This window comes from Convolutriloba macropyga, chromosome 11, assembly GCF_964194025.1.
Source record: "Convolutriloba macropyga chromosome 11, txConMacr16.3, whole genome shotgun sequence".
In the NCBI taxonomy this organism is placed as follows: Eukaryota; Metazoa; Xenacoelomorpha; order Acoela; family Convolutidae; genus Convolutriloba; species Convolutriloba macropyga.
In genome coordinates this window covers 19,140,704-19,164,738 of record NC_134478.1, presented here as the reverse complement: position 1 = coordinate 19,164,738, position 24,035 = coordinate 19,140,704, and the positions used below count along the sequence as shown (strand labels likewise).

Genomic DNA, 24,035 nt, shown 5'->3' with positions numbered 1-24,035 from the left:
CGAATTCTACAGTCAATGAGCTTTCGGATGGTACCACTATTAACTTTATAGAACGAATAGAAATTTTCAATATTGGCTGGGTGGAAACATAACGCTTGTAATATAGTTCCCGTCGTACATTTGCAAAACTGGAGCAAAACTGGAACGGGTGAAACATGGGACTTTTCATCCTACATGAGTGAATCCACATTTATTCCAGCTTTAATTCGTCAGTTTACTTTTTCAGTTCCAATTCTTCGACCATTATTAACTTTAGCACTAACGGGGCAAAATAATAATTTTACTTTTTTACACTTTATCCTTTCTTGAGGCAAAATCCTCGCCCGGGTTGTTTTCGGTTGTTGTCGTGATTTTACCAAATATATTTTATATTTAAACCCGAAAACTTCTCGAATACGATCATAGTCACAGCATAGTGACAGCAGTGTTTCAATGGCAAATACTTTATTCTCTATCGGTAAAAGAACGATATCTTATGTACCAGAGGGAAAATGTACCTAAGAAGCATGTCCATACATGTGGATCAAGGGGGTCTAGGAATCCAAATCCATTCTCAGTGTCTTTGCTTGTAGCCATGATTATGGAGACGGAGTAGTCCATGTACCTGGAGGAAAAGTCCACCACATCCTGTCTCCCTGATGTGATTATCATTCCACTCACAGCCACGTCTGCATTCTAGAATGTTCTGAATATTTGAATATTCCTATGAAAATGTTGATTTTTGACTAGAAAATGAGAGTCCACGAGCTAAGATTGAATGACGTCAAGAATTTTTTAATGAATAAATACTAAAGACACTTGAAGACAGTTAACGAAACGACACAAAATAACTCTACAGTGATTTAAGAACGAAAATCGAGAATGGGTAAATGAAATGCGGTAGCTGTGTCTATGTTCTCTAATCGGCACCACAAGAAATACATGATACCTTTATGTAGTAAATACAGGGAGATTTGGATATGTGCCATTTTCCGTGTATTTAGTTCATATGTATGCACTGGAACCCCCCCCCCCCCACCCCACCCTCACTGTATGTATTACTACCACATTGCAACGTGTTATTAATCTTACGAGATGCTGCAATATGATACTGCTCATGCAATGAAAACATCTAAAACTGACTACTTAGATTAACAATCGCGGTTATCTTGCATCATCTTGACAGATTTTTCAAAATGACCAGTTTCGATCTGATAAGATGCAAGATTTAAACGTTCACTTTGATTTTCCCATCATTACACAGCAAAGCGAGACCTGAATTACCTCGGTCAAATTTGACCGAGAATGGAACTTAATGCCGTTTTGTTACGTTAATACATGGAATTTACATGGAGTTCGGTTAAATTCAAAAGCTATGCTACATTACGTCGCCAATCCTACATTTTGAGCAAGCACATTTGCTTGCTGAAGTCAGCGTTGTCGGCTCTCCCATTTTTTACGATAAGGTTTTATAGGCTTTCGCGGACAACAGTAACAACAAGGAAAACTAGTTCAAATGCGCTCAAATGTGAAGGAATTTGCCACAAATTTCCGTGATTGCCAAATTTGATGGCGCGCGAGAAAGGCGGACAGATTTTTGACACTTTTATCAACAAAATTACGTCCCTAATATTCGCTCTAAGGTAACTATTTTCAGCTGTTCAATCGTCATTAATTTCCGCAGTTTTCTATGTCTTTGTCACTATAGTCCGGGTTGCTATTGTCTGCAACTTTTATGTCAATTTTATCCGCGCCATTTTTATTCGCAGCTTTAAAGTCACTATTATGCGCGGCGTATAGTTAGAAATTAGCGAGACTACAATTGACAGATGAACAGAGAAAAAAACAAATACAAATGACTGATCAGCTATATGACTGATGAACTTTACTTTTGGTATAAAATTCCCTTTGTAAAAATTTTCCTTAGATCAATGACGCCCGTTATATCCGCACGTTTAAATTTCTTGATCTCAGACTATATAAAAAGCATTTTATTTACGACGATTTTTTAGCTACAGTTATGAATATACAGTTGAGGGATTTTTTAATCAAATTAATCAATGACTCGATTAAAGTTGATGTTCAAGATGTCAGATGATCTAAAAAACTGCGCTGAAATAAAGCGAAACAGTACTGAGGGATTTTTATCAAAAAATAATCACCACAATAAAACAGCACTGAGTGATTCGACTTAAATTAATCTGACGCTAATAAAAATGAAATCAATTTTTTTTTCAATTTGTGTTAATGATTGCCAATAAAATGATTGCCGGGGAGACCAATTCCCTTTAAGATGATCTAAATAAATAGCGGTAAAATAAAATGAAACGGCACTGAGAGATTTTTATGAAAATAATCACCACTATAGTAGCAGCACTGAGCAATTCGTATTCAATATATGTGACGGTTATTAAAATAAAGTCTAGTGTTGCTTCAATTATAACACGTGCCATTAAAATGAATGCCACTGAGTCCAATTCACCGTCAGGGGATCAGAAAATAAACAGCGGTGTGTTAATTTTTGTGTGTTATTTTTAATTGTGTGTTATTTTCTGAATTCTGTGATCTAAACTGTGGACAAAGCTGACAATTTTTTGTCATTGATTTTGTAATTTACAATTTAGTCGCAGCATAAATAATTTATGAATTAGAGCGCAGCATAAAATTGAAGGCAAATAAGTAATCATGCTGAAAATTGCGGACATTGATGACGATTTCCCCACTCACAAATTGCGTAGATTTATGACGCGAAAACGTGATTTTACATGATCAATGACGGAATTTTGTTACGATTGTCCGCAGCTTTTCTTGTCACTGTTTTCCATAATTTAATCAATTTTTTACCACGCGAAACTGAATAACAAACGATTGCCACTCGTGTTCGCAAACGCAGACTCCACTGGGTTTGAATGAATTTGTAGGATTGGCGACGTAATGTATTTAAAGGGCAATTACTAACCAGAGAAATCTATATGATATACAGTCCCCGAGATTTTAAAACTTTCAGGCTACGTGCTTCAAGCAAGCAAGCTAACATGATTCCGCAAAATTAATTTAAATTTTGAGGAAAAACTCAAATCACTCCCTGGTTCTCGTCGAATGTCAAACTTTTTTGATGCCTTCATCAGAGTCACGTAACCCATAATTTTTTTTCTTAAGTACGGAGTTGACTTCTACATAAGCTGCACATCGGTAAAATTCAAAATATTTTTTATGTTCGACTTATAATTTGCTTACGTCGTAAACAATCTCACCAACCGCCCCAGTCCATCTATTACTCCCACCCTCTCCATCCCCCTCCTTTAGGGCCCCGTACTCCGTGACGTCATAAATGGAGTAGCCAATCGGGTCCATCTGATCACTGCGTCTCTGCTGGTTCACTTTGTCCATTATAAGGTCAAACAGGTCTATGCAGTAGCCAGAGTACTGTGACGTCACTCCAGGTGTTGACAAGCCTTCGTCTTTGGACGTGTGTTTAAACACAAAGGGGTGCTCCTGTTTGTAAGTAAAGCACATTTGTATGCTAGTTATAATCGAAACAATAGCCATTCTTTTCATTTTTACAGCAAATCTTCCAAATAAAAAATGTGTGATTCAAAAGACGTGATTCAATTTTTTTATTAATAATGATAAAGATATAAATTTAGATTTCGCACGTCAAAGAATTGATTTAAGAATATCGCATATACCAACCACCCCTTTCTTTTTGCCCCCTTTTCACATCTTGCTGGTGTTTATTATTATGTGTTTTTCTTAGCGGTTTTCGGGTCTCTTTTTTTTCGTGGAAGCTCATGAAAAAGATAGTGCTCTGCAGAGCAAAAATTTGCTGAATAATAAAATCTTGTATGTGAATCGAAAAACTTGCAATAATCCTGGTACCGGTATGCAATCGCTTGCAAGATTGCCATGCAAGATTCTTGCAAGTTTTTTATTTATCGACCACTAGGGTTAGCTCATCTAAACACTTTCCGGCAATTTTCAAATATTTTCTTGGCACTTTTCACAGGTTGTTTTCTGTTACCATTATTTTTTTTTACATTTTACCGGGCAAATTGCATCACGTGGGACTTTACTGTTTTGGATATTTTGAATTATATCACCAAAACTCGTCATCACAGACGATCAGGTTTTTGTAATTGTTCTGCGTTGAAGATAAGCACTTTTTTATCGGGAAATAGTGACAAAATAATGATAAAACTATTTTGCAGAAATTGTTTTAATCGTCTATGGTCACTACGTATCAGCCATCTTAACAAAAAAGTTTTCAAGTAAAAAAACACGTAGTTTGAGAACCAAGGACTGAAAACGGTTCCATGCCAGCGATTGAAAACTATTGATTAAGCGATTCTAACATTCAAAGTTTTGGCACAAAAATTGAAACACGAAAGAAAAACACAGAATACAGATTAGCATAAACGCAATTCATGATTCAAAGTTTTATCGATAGCTGAAAATTTTTTCGAGTTTTAAGTAATCTTTAGAAAAAATCACTAATGCAACTTTTAAGCTAATAGAATTATAGAACAAATTTTGTGTAGAAAATTGCTCAAAAAACTGAAAAAATTTTAGACAATTTTTGAAAACTGCTAAAGTTTGTATAAAAAATGAGCTTTAGAAAAAATATTATAAAGGCAACGCATTCCTTACCTTAAATTACCTAAATAAGAAATGAACTTTACAAAACTTCTTATTAAATCAGTATTTTACCCGAAATTGCACCATAAAACGTGCTGACTGATTAATTTTGATACAGATTTTAAATTTGGCACAGAACTCGACATGCATATATTGTTCTGATTCTGGTGGGTTGTACTGACTGTTCAGGTATTTAATTCACCTAATTTCTCAAGCTATCGGTTCTCAGGGCAATTAAAAAGTGCATGAACTTTGTTTTTGCTCTCTAATTTAGAATGAATGAAAATTAATGAACAGAATTTCTAAATCAAGAACTGTCCCGTTTCTCATGCATGGCAATTTTCTAACCAATATTCTATGTGATTGATAATGCTGTCCTTTAATGATCAACCATCCTGACTTGTGTAGTAAATGTTTTTTATTACAGCTTTGATCGGGATTTTGATCATTTTGATATGATAAAACAGCATTTTTGTCCAAAATCTTCTGAAGTTGAACTTATTATAGCTGCAAATTTCTTCCATGAATATTTAATTTTCTAAAAAAAATTCAGAATAAAAACTTGAAGAGGAAAATTCTTAAATGTGAGAACATCTCAGATGTTCGTAGATTTAAAATGTCAAAAGGGTCTTCTTAACAACTATGATCACTCTGTATTCAGATTTTTGGTGACGTCACACTGTATTAAGTTTTTTGATAACCGGAAAACATGATTTAACCATAACAAATCATTTCGCTCTCTTCGAAACTGACATTTTAAGCATTACGTGCTAGATGTCGAAAAATGGCTTTTTAAGTTTTCAGCTGGACGATTACAATTAAATTAAATTGTTTCAACTGTTCACAAGTGAGTTGGTGTCTTTTTTTAGACAAATACTGAAATCTCCTGGCAATAAGAGTATATAAGTATATAATGAAAAAACAACCAATTTTAAAAGTTTGAGAAAATTTCTATTTTTTCTGAAGAAAAATTCAGTGCCAGACCTACCTTTTCAGAAGACCCATTGCCTTCAATATTCTTTCAAGTACAACTGTATGAGGAGCATACATATTTTTGAGGTATAAGAAAAATTTAAATTTTTGAAAATAGTCCTTGATCAACTAAACGGCTGTTTTCGTTTTGCATTTTTTTAGATACGACGTTCCTAAAATCTTTCTCTTCTGTTATTTTCTGGCTTCCCTTGAAATTAATTTGCTTTTTACTCTCATCGAGCATTTTGTTTTAGTTTCTTGGACACCTAAAGTCTCGTCGCCCTAAATTTCATATTTTGTTTTTCAGAAAGAATAATTATAAAAGCTCTCTTTAATTTAGTATTTACTTTATTTTTCACAACTCGGAGAGGAGTTATGATGATCTATTTTTTTAAATCGGTCCAATTGATCTGAAACAAGATTTAAACATCATTGCCGCAGACGAAAAAATGTGATTTTCTGTTTCTGCTGACCGAAAATGGAGAGAGCGGATAGAAGAGAGAGTGGTGTTTGTGTTCACAGCATCCGAAAGAAAGCAAATCAATTAAGTGTGAAAAAAAAATTTTGCTAAGCGAGCAAAAATTTTTGGTCACGTGCGGCATTTACGAAGCAGCTTTTTTATAGTTTTTGCTTTACTTTTTGTTTAAGGTGGCTTTCTACGACATATTAACCAGCAGTTGTACACTTGGACATTTTTGTAACAATTTTTACTATCTCAATGATATGTTACAGTTTTATATAAAATCCTCAGCTATTTTTGGAATATACCTTTTTATACGCTTTTTTACCGTATGAACTCTTTTTCATGTTATTAGTGCCATGACTATTTTTTTGGATTGCAATTATTGTTTATGTTGATATTAGTAGCTTTTTTTGTTTTTTTTTTAATATCAATTCAAATTGGTTTTAATAGAAAAAAATAGGCTGATTTTGAACAACTTTCTGCGTAGTTTTTCTGTTTTTGAAATCTTTTGCCCCATTAATCTGTTTTCTGACCTTCAGAAATTTTTGTCAAATTGATCTGCTTAAGTGGAGTTATTGTTAGGGTCATTACTATTAATTGAAATCATTTGAGGACTAAATTAATCAATTCTGCAGTTTTGTTATTTTGAAATCTTGCTAATGTTTTAAGTGTTTTTTTTGTTCATTTTGGTGGCGTTTTAGTGCTCAGTGAACAAACAGAGTCTGTTCGTTATGTGTGTACGTGTGTGTGTGTGTGTGTGTGTGTGTGTGTGTGTGTGTGTGTGTGTGTGTGTGTGTGTGTGTGTTGAGAGCAGATATTGAGACTATGTAATTTATAGAGAATTTTAAAGAATAGTTTACTGGTTTCTTAGATTTCAATCTTAGTTTCTTTTCTGTTTCCTCGGTTTTTCTCTTTTTGATATTCATCGTTGCCTATTTTTTTCCATCTACTGATTTTATTTTGTTGAACACTATAAAATTATAGCAGACATTATATAATAAACAATGCATCTGAAGTTGTAACGCATGAAGCATGAAAATTTCCAATCAAAAAATTACATAATTTACTTTTTCTACGATAATTTGCTTGCTCAGTTTGTTGTTTCAAATTGTATGGTATATTGAATTAAAAGTTTAATGAGTTAGTGTTTGGCTAGGGTCTAGTTTAATTTTTACTTCGAGTCAATTCGGGAGTCATCCCGCTATGTTTTTTGTTTAAATTAGTTTCACCATCTTTTTTTGCAGTTCATAGCGTTTTAGTTTATCGCTAAAAGTGAATGATTTTTTCTCTCAATTTTTCTTAAAACTTCATACTTTTTGTTGTTGTTGACTCTGTTAAGCGTTCGGCTAACATTTCGGCACTTGAGAACCGTATCAAATATTCTAAGTAACAGTTGGAATTTAGGTGGGTAATTGGCTAGTTATTAATACAAAACATTTAATGAGTCTATAGATTTGTTTTTTATCCAAAAAGTTCCATAAACTTGTTTTCTGTGTTGCTTTGTAAATGACACTCAATCTTTTTTTGAACAAAAAATAAAACTCAGCACTTACACTTGAAATTTACTCAAAGGGTTTCGTGAGTTCTGCCATTTCCCAAACTTCTGTCATCTTTAAATCCTACGGTTTTGCCGATTTCTTCTAAGCAGTACCAAAACGAAAAAAAATCACAATTGAGTTCTTATTGTTATCAAACTGGGGGCGTTTTGCTATGCGAAACACGTTTCTGCTCAACTGCTATTAAGCTAACTCTGTTTCGATTGTCTTTATTCAGTGTTGTTTCATTTTTTAATTTCGGACATTAATCTTTTTTAGATAAGACAATTTTGTGATCAATTTAATGACCTCGCCATTGGGTTTTTGTATTCAAAAGAAATAATTGTAAAGGTTGTCCTGCAAATCGCTTTTCATTATACTCTCTAAAATATTGATTTGCATTTTGAACAGAAAACCCTGACCGAACTCCAAGTCAATATCGGTACTAGACAAGTCTAAATCCAAGTATTATTTCGTTTCCCAGGACTAGACAGTTCTAAATACGAGTCTTACAAGTTTGATAAGTCTTTGTAAAGACTTGGATCACACTTGCAAATTTATTCCCAAGTCAAAAGCAATTTTTCAAAAAAATTAGGCGGAAAGTTTTGAATTCAAAAAAATTTTGTAACGTGCCACAATTTCTGGTTTTTTAGCCATTTTACCGGTGAGCTTTGATAACACGCTAAATCTACCAATTAGCACCCCGAGGGTCACAGTAGGTTATAGTAATGCGTTTTCAGTTGTTTATCAGCCGTTTTAAGCCAAATTTAAGCCGAAAATCAAAATTATTTGATCTTTCCGCATATGTCGAACAATTATTTTAGGGGCCAAATCGTAAAAAAAAAATCCCCGTAAAAGTGCCCTTGGTACCTCGAGGACCTGTGCTCAGAACCAGTATTGACCAAATAACTTCAGCACGGCCAACAGTGCAAGGCAGTCAATCCAGTCAAAACGGCCATTCCAGCCAAACTTAGATCCATATTGATGCGCCCCAATAACAGCATGTTCGGGAGCTAATGCTGTCTACAGTTAGTTATCGTGTGCTGTATGTGTTACGGAACAATTTTGGGTTTATTAGCGAACGAAAAAGGTTACATCGGTCAACTTGCCATATACTCGTAGGACGGTGTTTCGCGAACCACTGATCAAAATTAAGGGGTCATACAAATGGTTGTAAAGCTTATTTCAGAGCAACTCTAATGATTTTGGTTTGTTTGATGGGTTTAATATTTTGAAATACAATAAAAATTTCAGACTCTTAAATTTAAAAAAAAATGGGTGAAGCCGAGTGCTCGTTCCTCAACAAACTTTCCATCTTTGTCAATTTTCTCTTAAAAATAATAATTTTGTTTTGCTGATGGTCAAAAATCCCAAAAAAATCAACTCTAATGCCTTTATTTTCAAATACGACGCTCATACGTTCATTTGTAGTCGTCTCGTCATCTGTGACTTTTTCTCGTTTTTGCCCCAAAAAACCTTCTATCTTGCTGAATTTACTCTAAACGACAAAAAATTGACTTTGTTTTGCTGGGGGTCAAAAATGAAAAAAATTAAATATGATGACTCTATTTTTCGAATAAGGTTATTCTATTTATTATGTCTTTAATTTAGAAATAAAACGTTTGTTGGTGTTTTTGTACTTTTTTGTTGCTTGCGGCCAATTAAGTGATGGAAGATCTTATTCCTTTCAAGTTCAAGAAAAAAAAGGAGAGAAAGCTAAGGGCTTTGGTTGTAGCGTTTTGAGTTCTTGTTGACCTTTTTACGCTTTCCCGTCTATTTTTGTCATATTTTTTGGCTTTTTTGGCGGTTTTTGCAGGTATTTTTGAAGTTTTCCAGGCTATATTTGACGTTTCTTTGTCTACTTTTGACATTTTTTTCAGCTAATTTTGACGTTTTCCGCGCTGTTTTTCACGTTTTTTGGCTGTGTTGTCCGTTTTTTCAGCTATTTTTGCCGTTTTCCCGGCTTTTTCACGTTTTCCCTTCTATTTTTGACGTTTTTTAGACTTGTCAGTTCTTGGTCAAGTCTTGCATTTAGGCGTGCACGTTGTGACTAAAACTTGCATTTTGACGTGCACGTTGAGACTTAGACTTGCATTTAGACGTGCAAGCCGTGACCAAGAATTGCATTTAGACGTGCAGGTCTTTGCCAAGATTTGCACCTAGACGTGCATGTTGTGACAAAGACCTGCATTTAGACTGGCAAAAGTAAAAGTGACATGATCATAGCTCTGAACCGGTACTGATCTAAAACTTGCAATTAGACAAGTACAGGACTGATATTGGCTTGCCGTTAGATCCGGGAAACGTGTTGGCATTAAGCGTTAAGGCCAAACCTAAGGTGATATTAGTAATCAAATAGATGCAACTTGTGTTGACGCTGCCGAGAAGGAGACCTCCTAGATTTGCATTTTTTGGCAACAGTTTCCCATAGTGCTGTAACTTTAAATACGTTTACAATAAGCATTCGGGAAAAATTTGGCTAAAATTTCAAAGTGTTTCATAAATTCCACAACATTTTTCAAGGTATCTATTTGATTTGTTGCAAAATATTCATTTTTTGTAAATTTTTCCTCAGTTGTCTCCGTTTGTTTTCTGAGGTTAACAAAAAAACTTCTTAAATCCGTAAGTTTTGTTTTGTATTAGATTTTTTGAGCATGTTGAACTCTCAGTTACTGGATTTAATTTGCGTTCTTTAACTCTGTTTGCATAGTTACTTGTTTATTTGAGTTTTTCAGCTGCTATTTCCGTGCTATTTTGTTTCCGTTTGTTATTTCTCCTCATTGAAATAGTTTCTGTTTTTTTGTATTAATTGTTGTCTTCATCTCTTTCTTTATTGTTGTTCGCTTCACACTTTTTGAAGACACATCTTCTAATTTTAGTTTTGTGCTAATTTTATGACTGGCCAAGCTGGAATTTTTGTGTTAAAAAATGCTTTTGTGTTGACTTTCTTTTATTTATAGTTAAACTATTTTTAGCCTAAGAGTAGCAGCAGCTGTACTAGATTGGAATGACAGCTCTCAAGTTTTGTCACGGGGGCTGAGAAAATGGGCTTTTTTAACCAAGCCCTAACATATATCATCAGTTAAAATTTAATTTCTCTGTTATTCCACGCTTCAAACGGAGCCAGATAGGCTAATGAAAACAAATTTGAAAAATAATTAGGCCTTGACTATCGAAGCATACCGCGTTTTCATTTCGACATAATGATTGTAATAAATGCCCTGCAATGAAACTAAGAAGTTTCGTGTAGTCGTTTACTTTTTCCAAAATAAAATACGTATACATTTTTGAAATGTTACGAATGTAAACAGACAAACCATCATATGAATACATCCAAGACCATTTTCAGAGTTCGAAAAAATAAATCGGCGGTATAGTTCGAAATAAAGATGTGTGTACTTTTATAGTTCGTATAGTCCTAGATATGTACTTTTATTGTTCTATTTTGTATTGTAAAGCTGCTATAGTTCCACTGTGAATTGTAGTGCATGGAAACGTGGCACGTTTCGACTCATTCCAATTATCGGCTCCCGAAAGAATAATATAAGAACTGAACTTAAGGATTACCATCAGAAGAACAGTCAAAGATTCAATCAAAAATTCATTTACGCTAACTGTAACTTCAATTTGCGAGTAAAGATATCATTTACTCCAGAATTATTTCAGATTTGCATTACTCCTACAAAAAAGTGTGAGTAAATGCTAATCAGCAACTAGTCATTTTAATCCACAATTAATATTACGAGAAATTTAAATGCAATTAATTGCAAATCAGATTTTTTTCCTCTGTCAATTTGACATCACACCATATATAATAGAACGCAATATCAAGTACCAGAGCATAACAATTTTGCCCTTGATAGGGGGTTTAGTAAAATAAGCAAAAAAATAGAAAGCTAAGATAAACATTTAGGCTATCACAATTGTCTCAGAAAGCTATGATTACCAACTTAGAGGTTTCTTGTTGTTATCTTTTGCAGTAAATATGCCTGACTGAGGGTCTGAAGCACCCTCACAGTAACAATTATTACAGATAACCAAAATTATAAGGCGGTGGTGGATCCTTCTAGCTAAACAGTGTCTAGGATCCCCACTCATTTAAACTTCAGTGACCCCTCCATTACATCTAAAACTAGCCCAAAATATCCGAAATTATTGATGTTAATGCTAGAGATTAACTTCTTACGTTCACTGTGTTTTACCGCCTTTTGTTAAGGTGATTTGTTTGCCAAAAGTTGTAACGAGTAAAGTCACGATGATGAAATGTTGTAAAACCGGAAATGATACTCTTGCTTAAAATGTGTAACTTGAAACAAAACATGTGCAGCCAAACTAATTGAAACTTGAAGCTAAGACTCAAGACAGATAACGACCTATCACCCTTCCCAATGCGGACCAGCGGAGCCATGGCGTTATCAATTTCAGTCATCTTTTGGCTAAGCTCGTCTGCTTTTGGCCAGTAAATTGTTAGAGTAAGAAAACTCTCAATAAAACTCTATTAAGGGCGAGAAAAGCGCAAGAAAAAAACGCACAAACACTATTAGAGGAATAATATATTTGAATGCGACTATAATAACAGGCTTGGGTCTGACTAAAACAAATAAAAACTTCAAAATTATTCTACTTTATGCAATACAGCTTCGATCATAGTTTTTGACATGCAAAACATAGTTCGCTATACAAATATTGCAGCACAATAACCACATCACGTTTGGTGATTTTATAAGAAACGTGCTTATTCATAACTTGACTGAATGCTGTTCGGAATAAGCAAAACAGCAATCAAACTGATAACGACAAACAAAACAGTAGTCGTAGTCAGATAATGTTGCGATTCTTTTGCTAAAACTTGAATCAAATATGGAGTCACAGGTAATGGCAAATACATAAAGAACTTCATAAACCCATAAATTGAGCTTCTGATATTTGCGGGCACTATTTTGGCAACAAACATTATATAGTTAAGTTCCACAACTGCGCTGGAAGCGTCAATCAACCCGTAAATGATAAGGGCAACCCAGTACTCTGGACACGCATACAGACAAGTCGCCAAGCATAATGATACTCCAAGACAAACTGCGCCGGAAATTTTTAAGCCCATATCAAATTTTTTGGCCACAATCATTGCCAACACTTTCACACAGAATGCCGAAATCACAAAAGCTGAAAGCACTAGATAGTCAGAGCTATCCAGAAAATACGTTCTTCTTTCTGATCCAGAGCAGTAATTTGAATCTGTTTGACCACTCAAAAACAGCAACTCGGTTGCAATGTAAGATAATCCAAACGTTGTATATTTTACTGAGCAACCAATAACTGTGGCACAAATTAAGCTTCGCATAACGGCTCCATTTTGAAGCAGAAATTTTAACTTTTCCAATGAAGAAATTTTGCCGTCTTTTGTTTTCGAGAGATCAATTCTTTCATAGACAGACAGTTTATCTGACCAGTTTTTGATTTCATCATTTGAAATCATTTTCATCAAAATGTTTGTAGCTTGGTTCTTTTTGTCTTTTGACCATAAATACGTGGGCGATTCGTCCATAAATAGTAAAGCCAAAATAATAAACAAAACTGATGGAACTGATAGAATCGCTACTAAAAAGTGCCAAATATTTTCTTTGTCATTGCCTGACAACATAATCACCCCCATTATGTATGGAATTAATTTTCCCATGGCTTCACCTCCATATATGGATATAAATACACCAGCCCACGTATATTTCTGAGGCATAACTTCGCATATATGGATATCTAGCGCAGCTATGCAGCCTGTTAAAACAAAACAAAAATATTACAGAATACGAAACTACCAAGTGTCTGTACTTTATCCATCCAACTATTGCCAAATTTTTCTCAAAATTAGAGATCCTCTGCACGAAATTTCCCTAGAGCTGGGTAATTTTGAGTTATTTCTATCATTATACTTCTCTTGACTATAGAAAACAATTGGTTACTTGCTTTACCAGCTGATTGGAACTAATTTTCTGACATTTGCACAAACGATTGTCATAAAAATTTTCCTCACGACAATCTATCAACGCCAAAAAAATCCATATATTATGTTGGAAGCTATCTATAGTATAATGTTTGAGCTTCCTGGCAGATACAACCCCAGTCAAGACCAGAAGGTTATCTTCCAAGATAACTATTCCACTTCTGCCCGGGAAGTTCTTCGGACTTCGATCTGTGGCAATTGAAGCTAAAATACCAATGTATCGTCGAATCAATGAAAACTGAAGTTCAATCGCGTCTTAAAACATGTCTGAATTTGAAAAGTTTTGCAAAAAAAACAATGTACTATTAAATTATTTGCCCAAGAATACCTAATACAAAGTTATTTGCTTTCTTTAATATCGTTAATTTTTGTAATTTTTTAATCAAAAGCTTTTCTCAATCATTCTGGACTGTTGTTTATCCAAAAAATTCTTTGTTCAAAAGTTCCTCACAATAACTCTTAAAGTTGTTTGCGATTTTTAATTGCACCGGACATTTTCTTGTTTTGGGATAAATTTAATGTGGATGCCGTAACAGCGAAAAAAACACAACATGCTGCAAATTTTTAACATTATTTTTGGTTGAGCAAAGTTAGTTGTAATTTAAAATCTTGTCGGAAAATCTCTAAGAGCGAAACAAAAAATTTTTGGTCGACTAAATTCTGGTTAAATTGGTCGTGTTTGATATGGTATAATGAAACACTTTCCGGCCGCTGTAATTTATGGAATATGCTGCCACATTTCTTCGTTTTGAATAGCATATATAGCGGGGCCGATCAACATTACGACATTTTAAATGGAAGACATTGAATTTTTTAAACTGAACGACAAATGCATGCATTCTCAATGATAATCCTGGCTAAACATTGAAATTTTCACAGTTTTAGCCATATTTTAATTACAAGCATCCATAATGACTAATTTAAACAAGAAGGAAAGAAGAAAAAATATATATTTTTACCACATCTAGCTATGCTTCGCGGGCCATTGCCATACCTCAGCGTCCCGTGGGATTTGATATAAATCTATCACAACGTAACGTGTGAGCGCGCCCCAATCTATCACACTTGGCCCGTCGACTAGGACTAAATTATCAGCGCATATTGAGATTTTGCATGTTTCAATTATTTTGGTCGTCCATTTGATACCAAATTTCGGTACTTCCAATTAAAACGTCGTCCATTTGAAACGCCCCTATTTTTGCATATTTTCCAAGCAATTTTTCTGAAGAGTATGAATCAAATATGAGAAATCGTTGTATTGAGAACGTTGAGGTGCATTAAAAAGCAGAGAACTAAAATTAATACTTTAACTTTCCGAATCGGCTCAGAAAACTGTTCAATTTAAAACCAGAAAATATGATATGCCAAAATTGTGATAACTAATTCTGAAGTTTTTTAAGCGTTTCATTTTACAATTAATTTCTTTCTTCAATTTTCCTGGTAAGATATAAATATTTCTGAATATATTTTCTTTTTTTAATGAGAAACCAATTCAAAAAATTGAAAATTTCTCCTCAACAATTTTCTAGGGTTTTTTCTAAGATGCCACTTTTGTACCTCGCAAAAAATATCTATCAGCCAAAATTGGCGTAACTCAAAAACAGGGTTGATGTAAAGTTCCTGGCCCCCTCTCTTTGATTAGAGTTTGGAACAGCTATTATTTTACAAAAAGATGTACTGATAACAAAGTGAAGGTTTCTCATATCAAACGCTAAGTGTGGTTTTCAGTGGTTATTTAAAAATAATTTCAAAGCCCTTATTGAGCCGTTCACCAAAAATCAAATGAAAAGTTTTAAAATATCTCTTCAACATTTTATTTGGTTTTTCCGGGGCTTTTTCAATGATATCACTTTTGCACCTCTCCGCAAAATATATCTATCAGCTAAAATTGGCGTAACATAAACAACAGGGCTGGTATAAAAATTTTGACCCACCTCCTGTTCTTGATTAGAGTTTGGAACAATTGTTATTTTGATTCAAAGATCTAATGATAAAGAGCTTATGAAAAAAGTGAAGGTTTCTCATATCAAACGCTAAGTGTGGTTTTCAGTGCTTATTTAAAAATAATTTCAAAGCCCTTATTGAGCCGTTCATCAAAAATCAAATGAAAATTTTTATAATATCTCTTCAACATTTTGGTTTTTCCAGGGTTTTTTCAATGATATCACTTTTGCACCTCTCCGAAAAATGTATCTATCAGCAAAACTTGGCGTAACATAAACAGCAGGGCTGGTATAAAAATTTTGACCCACCCTCTGTTCTTGATTAGAGTCTGGAACAATTGTTAAATTGATTCAAAGATCTAATGATAAAGAGCTTATGAAAAAAATGAAGGTTTCTCATATCAAACGCTAAGTGTGGTTTTCAGTGCTTATTTAAAAATAATTTCAAAGCCCTTATTGAGCCCTTCACCAAAAATCAAACGAAAAGTTTTAAAAAATCTCTTCAACATTTTATTTGGTTTTTCCAGGGCTTTCTCAATGATATCACTTTTGCACCTCTCCGCAAAATATATCTATCAGCGAAAATTGGCGTAACATGAACAGCAGGGCTGGTAAAAAAATTTTGACCCACCTCCTGTTCTTGATTAGAGTTTGGAACAATTGTTATTTTGATTCAAAGATCTAATGATAAAGAGCATAAGAAAAAAGTGAAGGTTTCTCATATCAAACGCTAAGTGTGGTTTTCAGTGCTTATTTAAAAATAATTTCAAAGCCCTTATTGAGCCGTTCACCAAAAATCAAATGAAAAGTTTTAAAATATCTCTTCAACATTTTATTTGGTTTTTCCAGGGCTTTTTTCAAGGATATCACTTTTGCACCTCTCCGCAAAATGTATCTATCAGCAAAAATTGGCGTAACATGAACAGCAGGGCTGGTAAAAAAATTTTGACCCACCTCCTGTTCTTGATTAGAGTTTGGAACAATTGTTATTTTGATTCAAAGATCTAATGATAAAGAGCATAAGAAAAAAGTGAAGGTTTCTCATATCAAACGCTAAGTGTGGTTTTCAGTGCTTATTTAAAAATAATTTCAAAGCCCTTATTGAGCCGTTCACCAAAAATCAAATGAAAAGTTTTAATATATCTCTTCAACATTTTATTTGGTTTTTCCAGGGCTTTTTCAAGGATATCACTTTTGCACCTCTCCGCAAAATATATCTATCAGCGAAAATTGGCGTAACATAAACAGCAGGGCTGGTATAAAAATTTTGACCCACCTCCTGTTCTTGATTTGAGTTTGGAACAATTGTTATTTTGATTCAAAGATCTTATGATAAAGAGCTTATGAAAAAAGTGAAGGTTTCTCATATCAAGCGTTAAGCGGGGTTTTTTATGCATATTTCAAATTAAAATGGCCTTAGTTGAGCAACTGTAAGCACACTTACATGCTGCGAGTGACTAAAGCATCCGGAATGCTATAAGTGATTCGATGTTCCATGAAATAGCGCACAAAGTATTCCAAAAAACAATCCAAACTGTTCCCCAAATGGCACAAGTTCTTCGTCCGTACGCGTCTGCAAACACTCCAGTTATTATGTAACTTAATGCCATGCCAACGAAAGTAACAGTAGCCAGAGATGACTCTAATTCGGGAGTCAGGTTCATTTCTACGTAAAGTCTGGTTGATAAAACTGGCATCATATCCAGAAGAGCATGCCTTCCAGAATAGCCAACAAAGACAGCGACCATGGTCAAAATATGGCATCGTCCAAAATCAATAGTGGCCAAAATATCAGCAACAGATTGTACTGTCAAGTTTATATCTTCGGGATTCGGCTCCAATAGTTTAGAACTTTCCTTTGCTGATTCGCTTTTCGGATCTTCGACAAAAGCATCTTCGTTCTGAATTGAGGCTTTCATCGCGATAACAAATTGAGTTTTGGTTTGATGTGTAGGAGTAAAATGTGTAACTGCGACCTGAACTAAAAGTCAGCGTTGAAGTAAACTGATGATAGCACCAAAAAACTCATTATTAAGTTCATACAGTTAAATGAATTATTTATCTCATAAGCAATGTAGAACAGTACAAGTAATGCAAAATAACACGAAGTTGACGAAGAGCAAAAGAAATAAAACAAAACTCCGCAGCAGAAGAAAACGCTTCAACAATCTAGCTGGTCCGCAGATCAGACGACAGCGCCATACAGGTCAACGAACAAATTACCTTAGCTTTATTTAGTCTACAGGTAAGGTCTGTAAATATAAAACCACATGGAGCCCAGGCACTGAGAGAAGTTAGGGTTGACGACGTGTTTAATAGGTGGTGTGGGGCTTTCCAAATGTTGACCAAATAGAATATCTCAAATTCTCCATATTGATAGTCACGGTTCATATTTCTCAAAAGTAAACACATCATGTAATACAAATAAAAACGTGCGCGTTTACATGAAATTTTTTTGTAAACTCACCTGCATTGTTATATGAAATTGTAGACTTCCACCGTAGATCAAGAAGTCGAATTAACATCTCATGTTTAACCTTCACTTGTGAATTTCAATTTTCATTTACTCGATAATCTTGAGATCTCGAGACATGACTACACCCTGGTCGAGATCTAGAGTTTATGGAAAGACCAAAAAAGTCAAGCAAAAAGATACATGAAGAGACCGTGCATTGAAATGCGATGAAAATTATCTTGACCCTGATAGGTTTTTGTTTAAGGTAATAATTGGTCGAGACATTCTTTAATTGTCCATACACAGTCTAGAAATGCTTTTTTGGTAAATACACTGTCTAGGTGAGTCTAGATCCCCACTAGGGCACAAACAATCTTTTCAAATTTTGCCCTTAAATTTAAACTCGGTATTTGACTACCCAGATCGAGATGTGCGTTAATAATCAGAAAATTACATGGACGAGCTCAGCAGTCAAACCCTGCCTAAAGCCTGATTATTTTAAACAAGATATTTAACGACAACCTTTTTGTTCATCAATGAATTGCTGAAAGCATTATTGGCACTTGATTTTTCGAATTCAGGTATTAACTGGTTGAAATCTTTTTCACATAACAAACTATCTTCAACATCCGAGTGATAAGCAAATGTTGATCAACAACTAGTCTCTATAATCCTCAAATAGAAGTCGATGAGCTGTTATTTAATAATTAATTATTAAGGTTTTCTTTTCATTTCTGTCGAACCCTGTATCATGGAACAGAGTGTAAAATACGAGAATATGGACAATTTTAATTTGATTTAGTAGAATATTTTGAGTATAGTTTACACACGTGAAGAATCAATGTCTAACGGATGAAGATGTTCACTGAGTCATAATCATTTAGAAAGAACCTTAAACGACCTCTCGAAAAAGTATTATAGTTAATCGAACTTCTTTATCACCGATGACAACGCATAAACGAAGAACCCGAAAAAATTGCACCAACCACTTCTGCGGATCAAAAAAATCATCGACGAGTAAAGTTAAGCAAAACTGCCAGAAGAATTAGTTACTTTTCTACAATTTTTGCATCGAGCTGATCGGCTGGGTTTTTGAGTAACTTAGGGGATAACGATTGAAGCTTTTTGCGTGACCCTTTTATGACTACTAAGAAATCATACCAATTATAAGTAAAAATCGTATATGACATAGTTGTTGACCCGTAACTTAAGATTCAAGCGCGCTCCAAATGGAGGCAAATTCAGGTTTGAAATCGCTTGTATCAGATTGTATAATTGTTCAGTCTTGCAGTTAATTTTTGGTTAACAAATTTTGCAACTGATTAAAATTTTTTAGCAGGTTTTTTTCCCCAAGAAAATACAAGGGGTCGTGAAGGCAAAATTTCAAAAAAACTGCGGCATCCTGTTGTTCATTACCTCTAGTAGGGCAATCTGGCATATGACCGTAAATGGAGGGGGTCCGGACCCCTCCCTCAAAACACTTCAGCCACCGCAAAACTGATTTTTCTCTTAGTGGAAACAAGCTTTTTGGTTGAATTTCACCAGTCTTGGAGCTTCACACCGGCTGCTGAAAGTTCAAGTAAAAGCTTAATTTAAGAGAAAAATGAGTTTTTCGGAAGTAGAAACCTTTGTATGGGGTCCAGATCCAAGCCATCGCCCAATTTGCTGATATCGGTTGTAGCAATCGCTACTGGAGAAAAAAACTAGCGTGCATTCTTGAAAAAGTTATGTCCTAAAATGGTATGAAATAGATTTTAAGATATAAAAAACTACCATGAAGGATTTTTTTTATTTAGCTGGTTTTTCACTTGAGCCGCAGGGGGATCAGAACAGAAGTTGCATTTTTTGGAAATTCTTTTGGGGCAAAAACTGATACTTCCAATATGGTCTGAAATAGATTTTGCGCTATGAAAGAGCACAAATTAGTGATTTCTGCTGGTCTGCTTGTTTTACCTACGTACACAGTATAAAGATCAGAACTTTCAATTTTTTTTACTTTAAATATTTCAGACTATGTTACGCTATAAATTGTTTAATAAACTGTTTAATCAAAAAGTAACTCGTGTTCATTATTTGATAATACCAATTGATATTCCGCATGAACATTTCTGCAAAGACATAGTTGAAAAACATTCAGAAGCCTTATTATACAAAAAGCAAAGTATTCACAAAATAGCAACACATTACAGTAAATTTTGACAGCAGCTCTTCATTTGGACTCCACCTGAGATTGGAGATTGCCAAGAGATGGAAGCCTTAGGGTGGTTTATTTGTTTAATTGATATAGATAACTATTCGTTAGACACATAAGGATTGTTGGAACGAGTTTTAAACGGTAGCGTCGGCGAGCTGGAAGCGACTAATAAAACATTTTTTCCAAGATTTCGACTACAAAAAGCCTCCTTCAAAAACCATTCAATCAATTTCTACAGGACCACGCGTCAGAGCAGGTCACTTAGTTCCCTTTTCAGTTAGTAGTAAATATTTACAGTTCCAAAAGTTTGGCGAGTAAAGTGATGAAATCGTACTACGCCGAGCAACGGCCTGCTTTGCTTTTTTTCTGGACGCTATGAACAACGAAGAAGCGGTTTTGGAGATCTAGCAGGTGTTATTGGACCCGTCTCGCTACTGTTTACTCGTGAAATCAACATAAAAGCTGAACAGTGTTCAAGAGCTAAGAGATGTGTTAATCAAAAACAATAAACAAAGCACTATTTCAATAGTCTAAAAACAAATAATAGTCTCATTGGAACTGTGAAGGAATCGATGACAATCTAAATATTCCCCTTCGAAAGCGAGAACAATACTGCCAAAAGAAATATAGTCATTTCAAAGCGTAAAAAAACCAACAGACGTTGGTCCAATTTTTACCTAAAGATACAATCAGTAGCATGTTATCAACAGACTCAACGCATAGTTGCTTGGTTTATTCAAAGTTCAGATTTTTCACTACTATCGGTGTTAGGTTTCGTCAAACTTAGGGCCAGTTGAAGACACAAGTTGCAAATGCATGATTTGAGGCTGCTGGAGACAATAATAATTTTTTGACCCAGGAAACGCATTTTCCTAGGACTCAAATACAAGAACCTCCAATGTTTTGAAGCCCAAAAACAACATGATGCCGGCTGAAAGCAATTCCCCCTACTAGAGGCTATTTTGCATCCCCACTGTAATGTAACTCATTTATGTTTGTGTCAAGGAATATCAAATTTTTCCCAGATAAAATATCAGGTGGAAAAGCTCCCAAGAGAGCCTTTAATCATCTTTTGTCATCAATTTCTTTAAACTGTTGTGTACGACCAGATCTCTATTAGAACATTATTCTGTTCAAAAACACTTTCAATAATACCCAACAACTATTGCGCAGTCTCAAACGATTTTTGTATTAAACCAGTTTGTTCACCGTTGTTTGACAGTGATATGCCATTCGCTTCATACAAGTTTTAGTTGATGTTCTTTGGAACCACTTAAAATTATGGAGATCAATATCCCGTTGTTTGTGGTATGCCTATTTTTGGTCGGAACAATTATTTCATGAAAAATCACTCCTCAATCTCCGCGAAGCTCTATTTCATCAATAAAGATTTTTGAATGAATATAAAATGTTTTGATCAAGGATTTCCGTCGAATTCGTTGACATCACATGTAGTGTAATTTCTTGTACGAAACCTCTAACTTCCTTTTCTCATTTCAATGGGTGTTCAGATTGATAGAGTTTACACTAAATTGTTTTCTTATCGGCATCAATACAAGAATGCATCGGAGGATTTGATTTTGGATAGATTCATTTGAAAAACTTTGTCAGTAAAATTTAAATATGGGAGTACAGTATCACCAAAGTAAAACTTTGGTTTTCCGAAACCGTTGTATTTGAAATCGAAAATACAATCCACAGAAGTCTGTTTTTTTTACTTTGTTTGTAGCGAACTTGGTTGACTGATTAACATTTGAGTTGACAGGTTTTTTAAAAAATAAAACACACCTGGTTTAGCTAGGCATGAATACCTCGTACTTTGTTCTAATTTTTTATCTTCTTTATGTCATTATTCTTTTTAAAAAGCAGACTACTTCTCAAAAAATGTATAAAATAATTCAGCCTTTTCCAAAAATGACTTTGATGAGGCCGAAGAACTCCATGCAATCACCAAAAAAAAAGTTTTGACATAAATTATACCTGGCCATCATTTTGAGTGCCTCTGATATCTATGTAGAATAATTTGTTTTTAGTGGCTTTACACTGAGAGATCAGCTGTCAAATGTCACAAATCATATCCTATACTACGATCGTATTTAGCAAAATCGTCAGCATATTCTAGATCTAAAGACAAGATTTCATTTAGGTCATTAACAAATACCTGAGACAAGGAAACTTGAGGCGAGGCGAACGATATTTGCTTAATGATGGTTTAAGTTTCAAATTCATGTCGTTTTCAATCTTTGACAGCTTCCTCAATTTTTGCATTCGTTCTTCACTCTCAAATGATTGGTCAGCTTTTTAATGAAAGCCGGCTTTTTATTATCAATAGAAAACGCGGCTCCTTTCACTTGCTCTTGTCCCTTCATCTATGTTTTTTTTATTACAATTCAAAGAATTTGAATTGTATTGGGGCGCTGTCTTTTTTTTTTTTAAGATCTGTTCACACATTTTCATGATTTTTGAAGTCAAATTGGAGTAGTGATTTTGGTCACGCCGAAACAGGAAATGGAGCGAAAAAGCGAGTGGTTTTGCGGCGTGAAATTTTTTCGCTCTAATTTTAAAGTAGAGTGCGAAAGTGGTGTTTGAACAAAAATTCGGTTTCTCGGTAGTGGTTTTTTGTTCACATGCGGCAATTTCACTCTGATTTTTACTGTTTTTCGATTTTTTGGATCGGATTTGTTTCTAAATGGTTTTCCCAATCCATTCACAGCTCATTTTAGGCCTAGTTTTTTGTTTGAATTAAATTTTCATTACTCGCTAGTGGTTTTTTGTTCACATGCGGCATTTTGACATTGATTTTTTTGTTTTTTTTTCTTATTTTTTGATCTGATTTTTTTTGAAATGGTTTTCTCAATTCACTCATAGTCCATTCTAGGTCTAGTTTTTCTGTTTAGTCAATGAAAATTCTTTGAATTGTACGTCAGGACTTGTCCTGCTATGTTTTTCTTTGTTTCTGTGCTAAGTTTTTTGTCAGAGATCTGCTTTCTTCTAGCTCTCCACTCTGATACTACTTCGAAGACTTCTTTGCACGAGTTTTATGAGCCAGACTCACTAATTTATCAAGTTCACTCAAACTTCTAGAAAACTTCAGTGAGTCAATTTTTCGGCTGGTTTTTTTTGGTCGGTTGTTAATAGTTCTGATGAAAAGTAATACACTCATTGAGGCTCATTGTCAATATGGAGAAGATTAGTTTGTTAACACAAACACTATGGGAGTGAGCACCTTTTTGACTTGCAGCTTTTTGTATTGTTTTATCAATTAATTTGAGTTCTAAAATTTGTGAGTCGAATGCTGAATCTTTCCGTTGTTTCATCTTAGGCACTAAAACTCTGGTGTATGCAACAAACTCAATTTACATAAACTGGATCAATTGTAGAATTAATGCTATTCTTTGCGCTCTTGATCATTCGATCAGTGTGAGCGTCTTTATCGTTTACTCCTTTAACGTTTTTGCTTATAAGATATGATAACTGAGCTAATTTTTTCTGATATATCGGATAACCATTAAATCAATACTTCATGTTTATTTGGCTTCTTGGATAAAACAAATTTGGAGACCAAAGCAAACTCCTCTGCATGCCTTATTTGACTTTGGCTATATATAACACAAAAATTCTCTGGCTCTGATGAGCTCTTATTTTCTGGTCCAAATATATCGTTCTCTCTTAGGCTCGGTTTTTCTAGCTGTTCAGTTTAATCTTATCAATTTTCATCTGCTTTCAACAAAAAGGACAAAAAAAATTTCAACCTCCAGCAGATGCAAGCTCCAAATATTTTCTTTTCAATGAACACGTCTTCCTATGAATTGTCACATAAACGTGAGGAACGAAATCAGCTCAGAAAAGAAATTCAAACAC

The 24,035-nt window shown here is 34.4% G+C and overlaps 1 protein-coding gene across 3 annotated transcripts in view; it reads right to left on the bottom strand.

The window, feature by feature from the left end:
* Positions 1-24,035, bottom strand: part of LOC142349858 (uncharacterized) — a 277,179-nt gene that overhangs the window by 203,609 nt on the left and 49,535 nt on the right. For all 3 annotated transcript variants that reach the window (XM_075401678.1, XM_075401676.1, XM_075401677.1), the window contains exons 12-13: positions 3,217-3,474; positions 498-675 (exon numbers count right to left, since the gene is read on the bottom strand). In XM_075401678.1, coding sequence (XP_075257793.1) covers positions 498-675; positions 3,217-3,474 — 436 coding nt within the window. The remainder of the gene's footprint in view (positions 1-497; positions 676-3,216; positions 3,475-24,035) is intronic.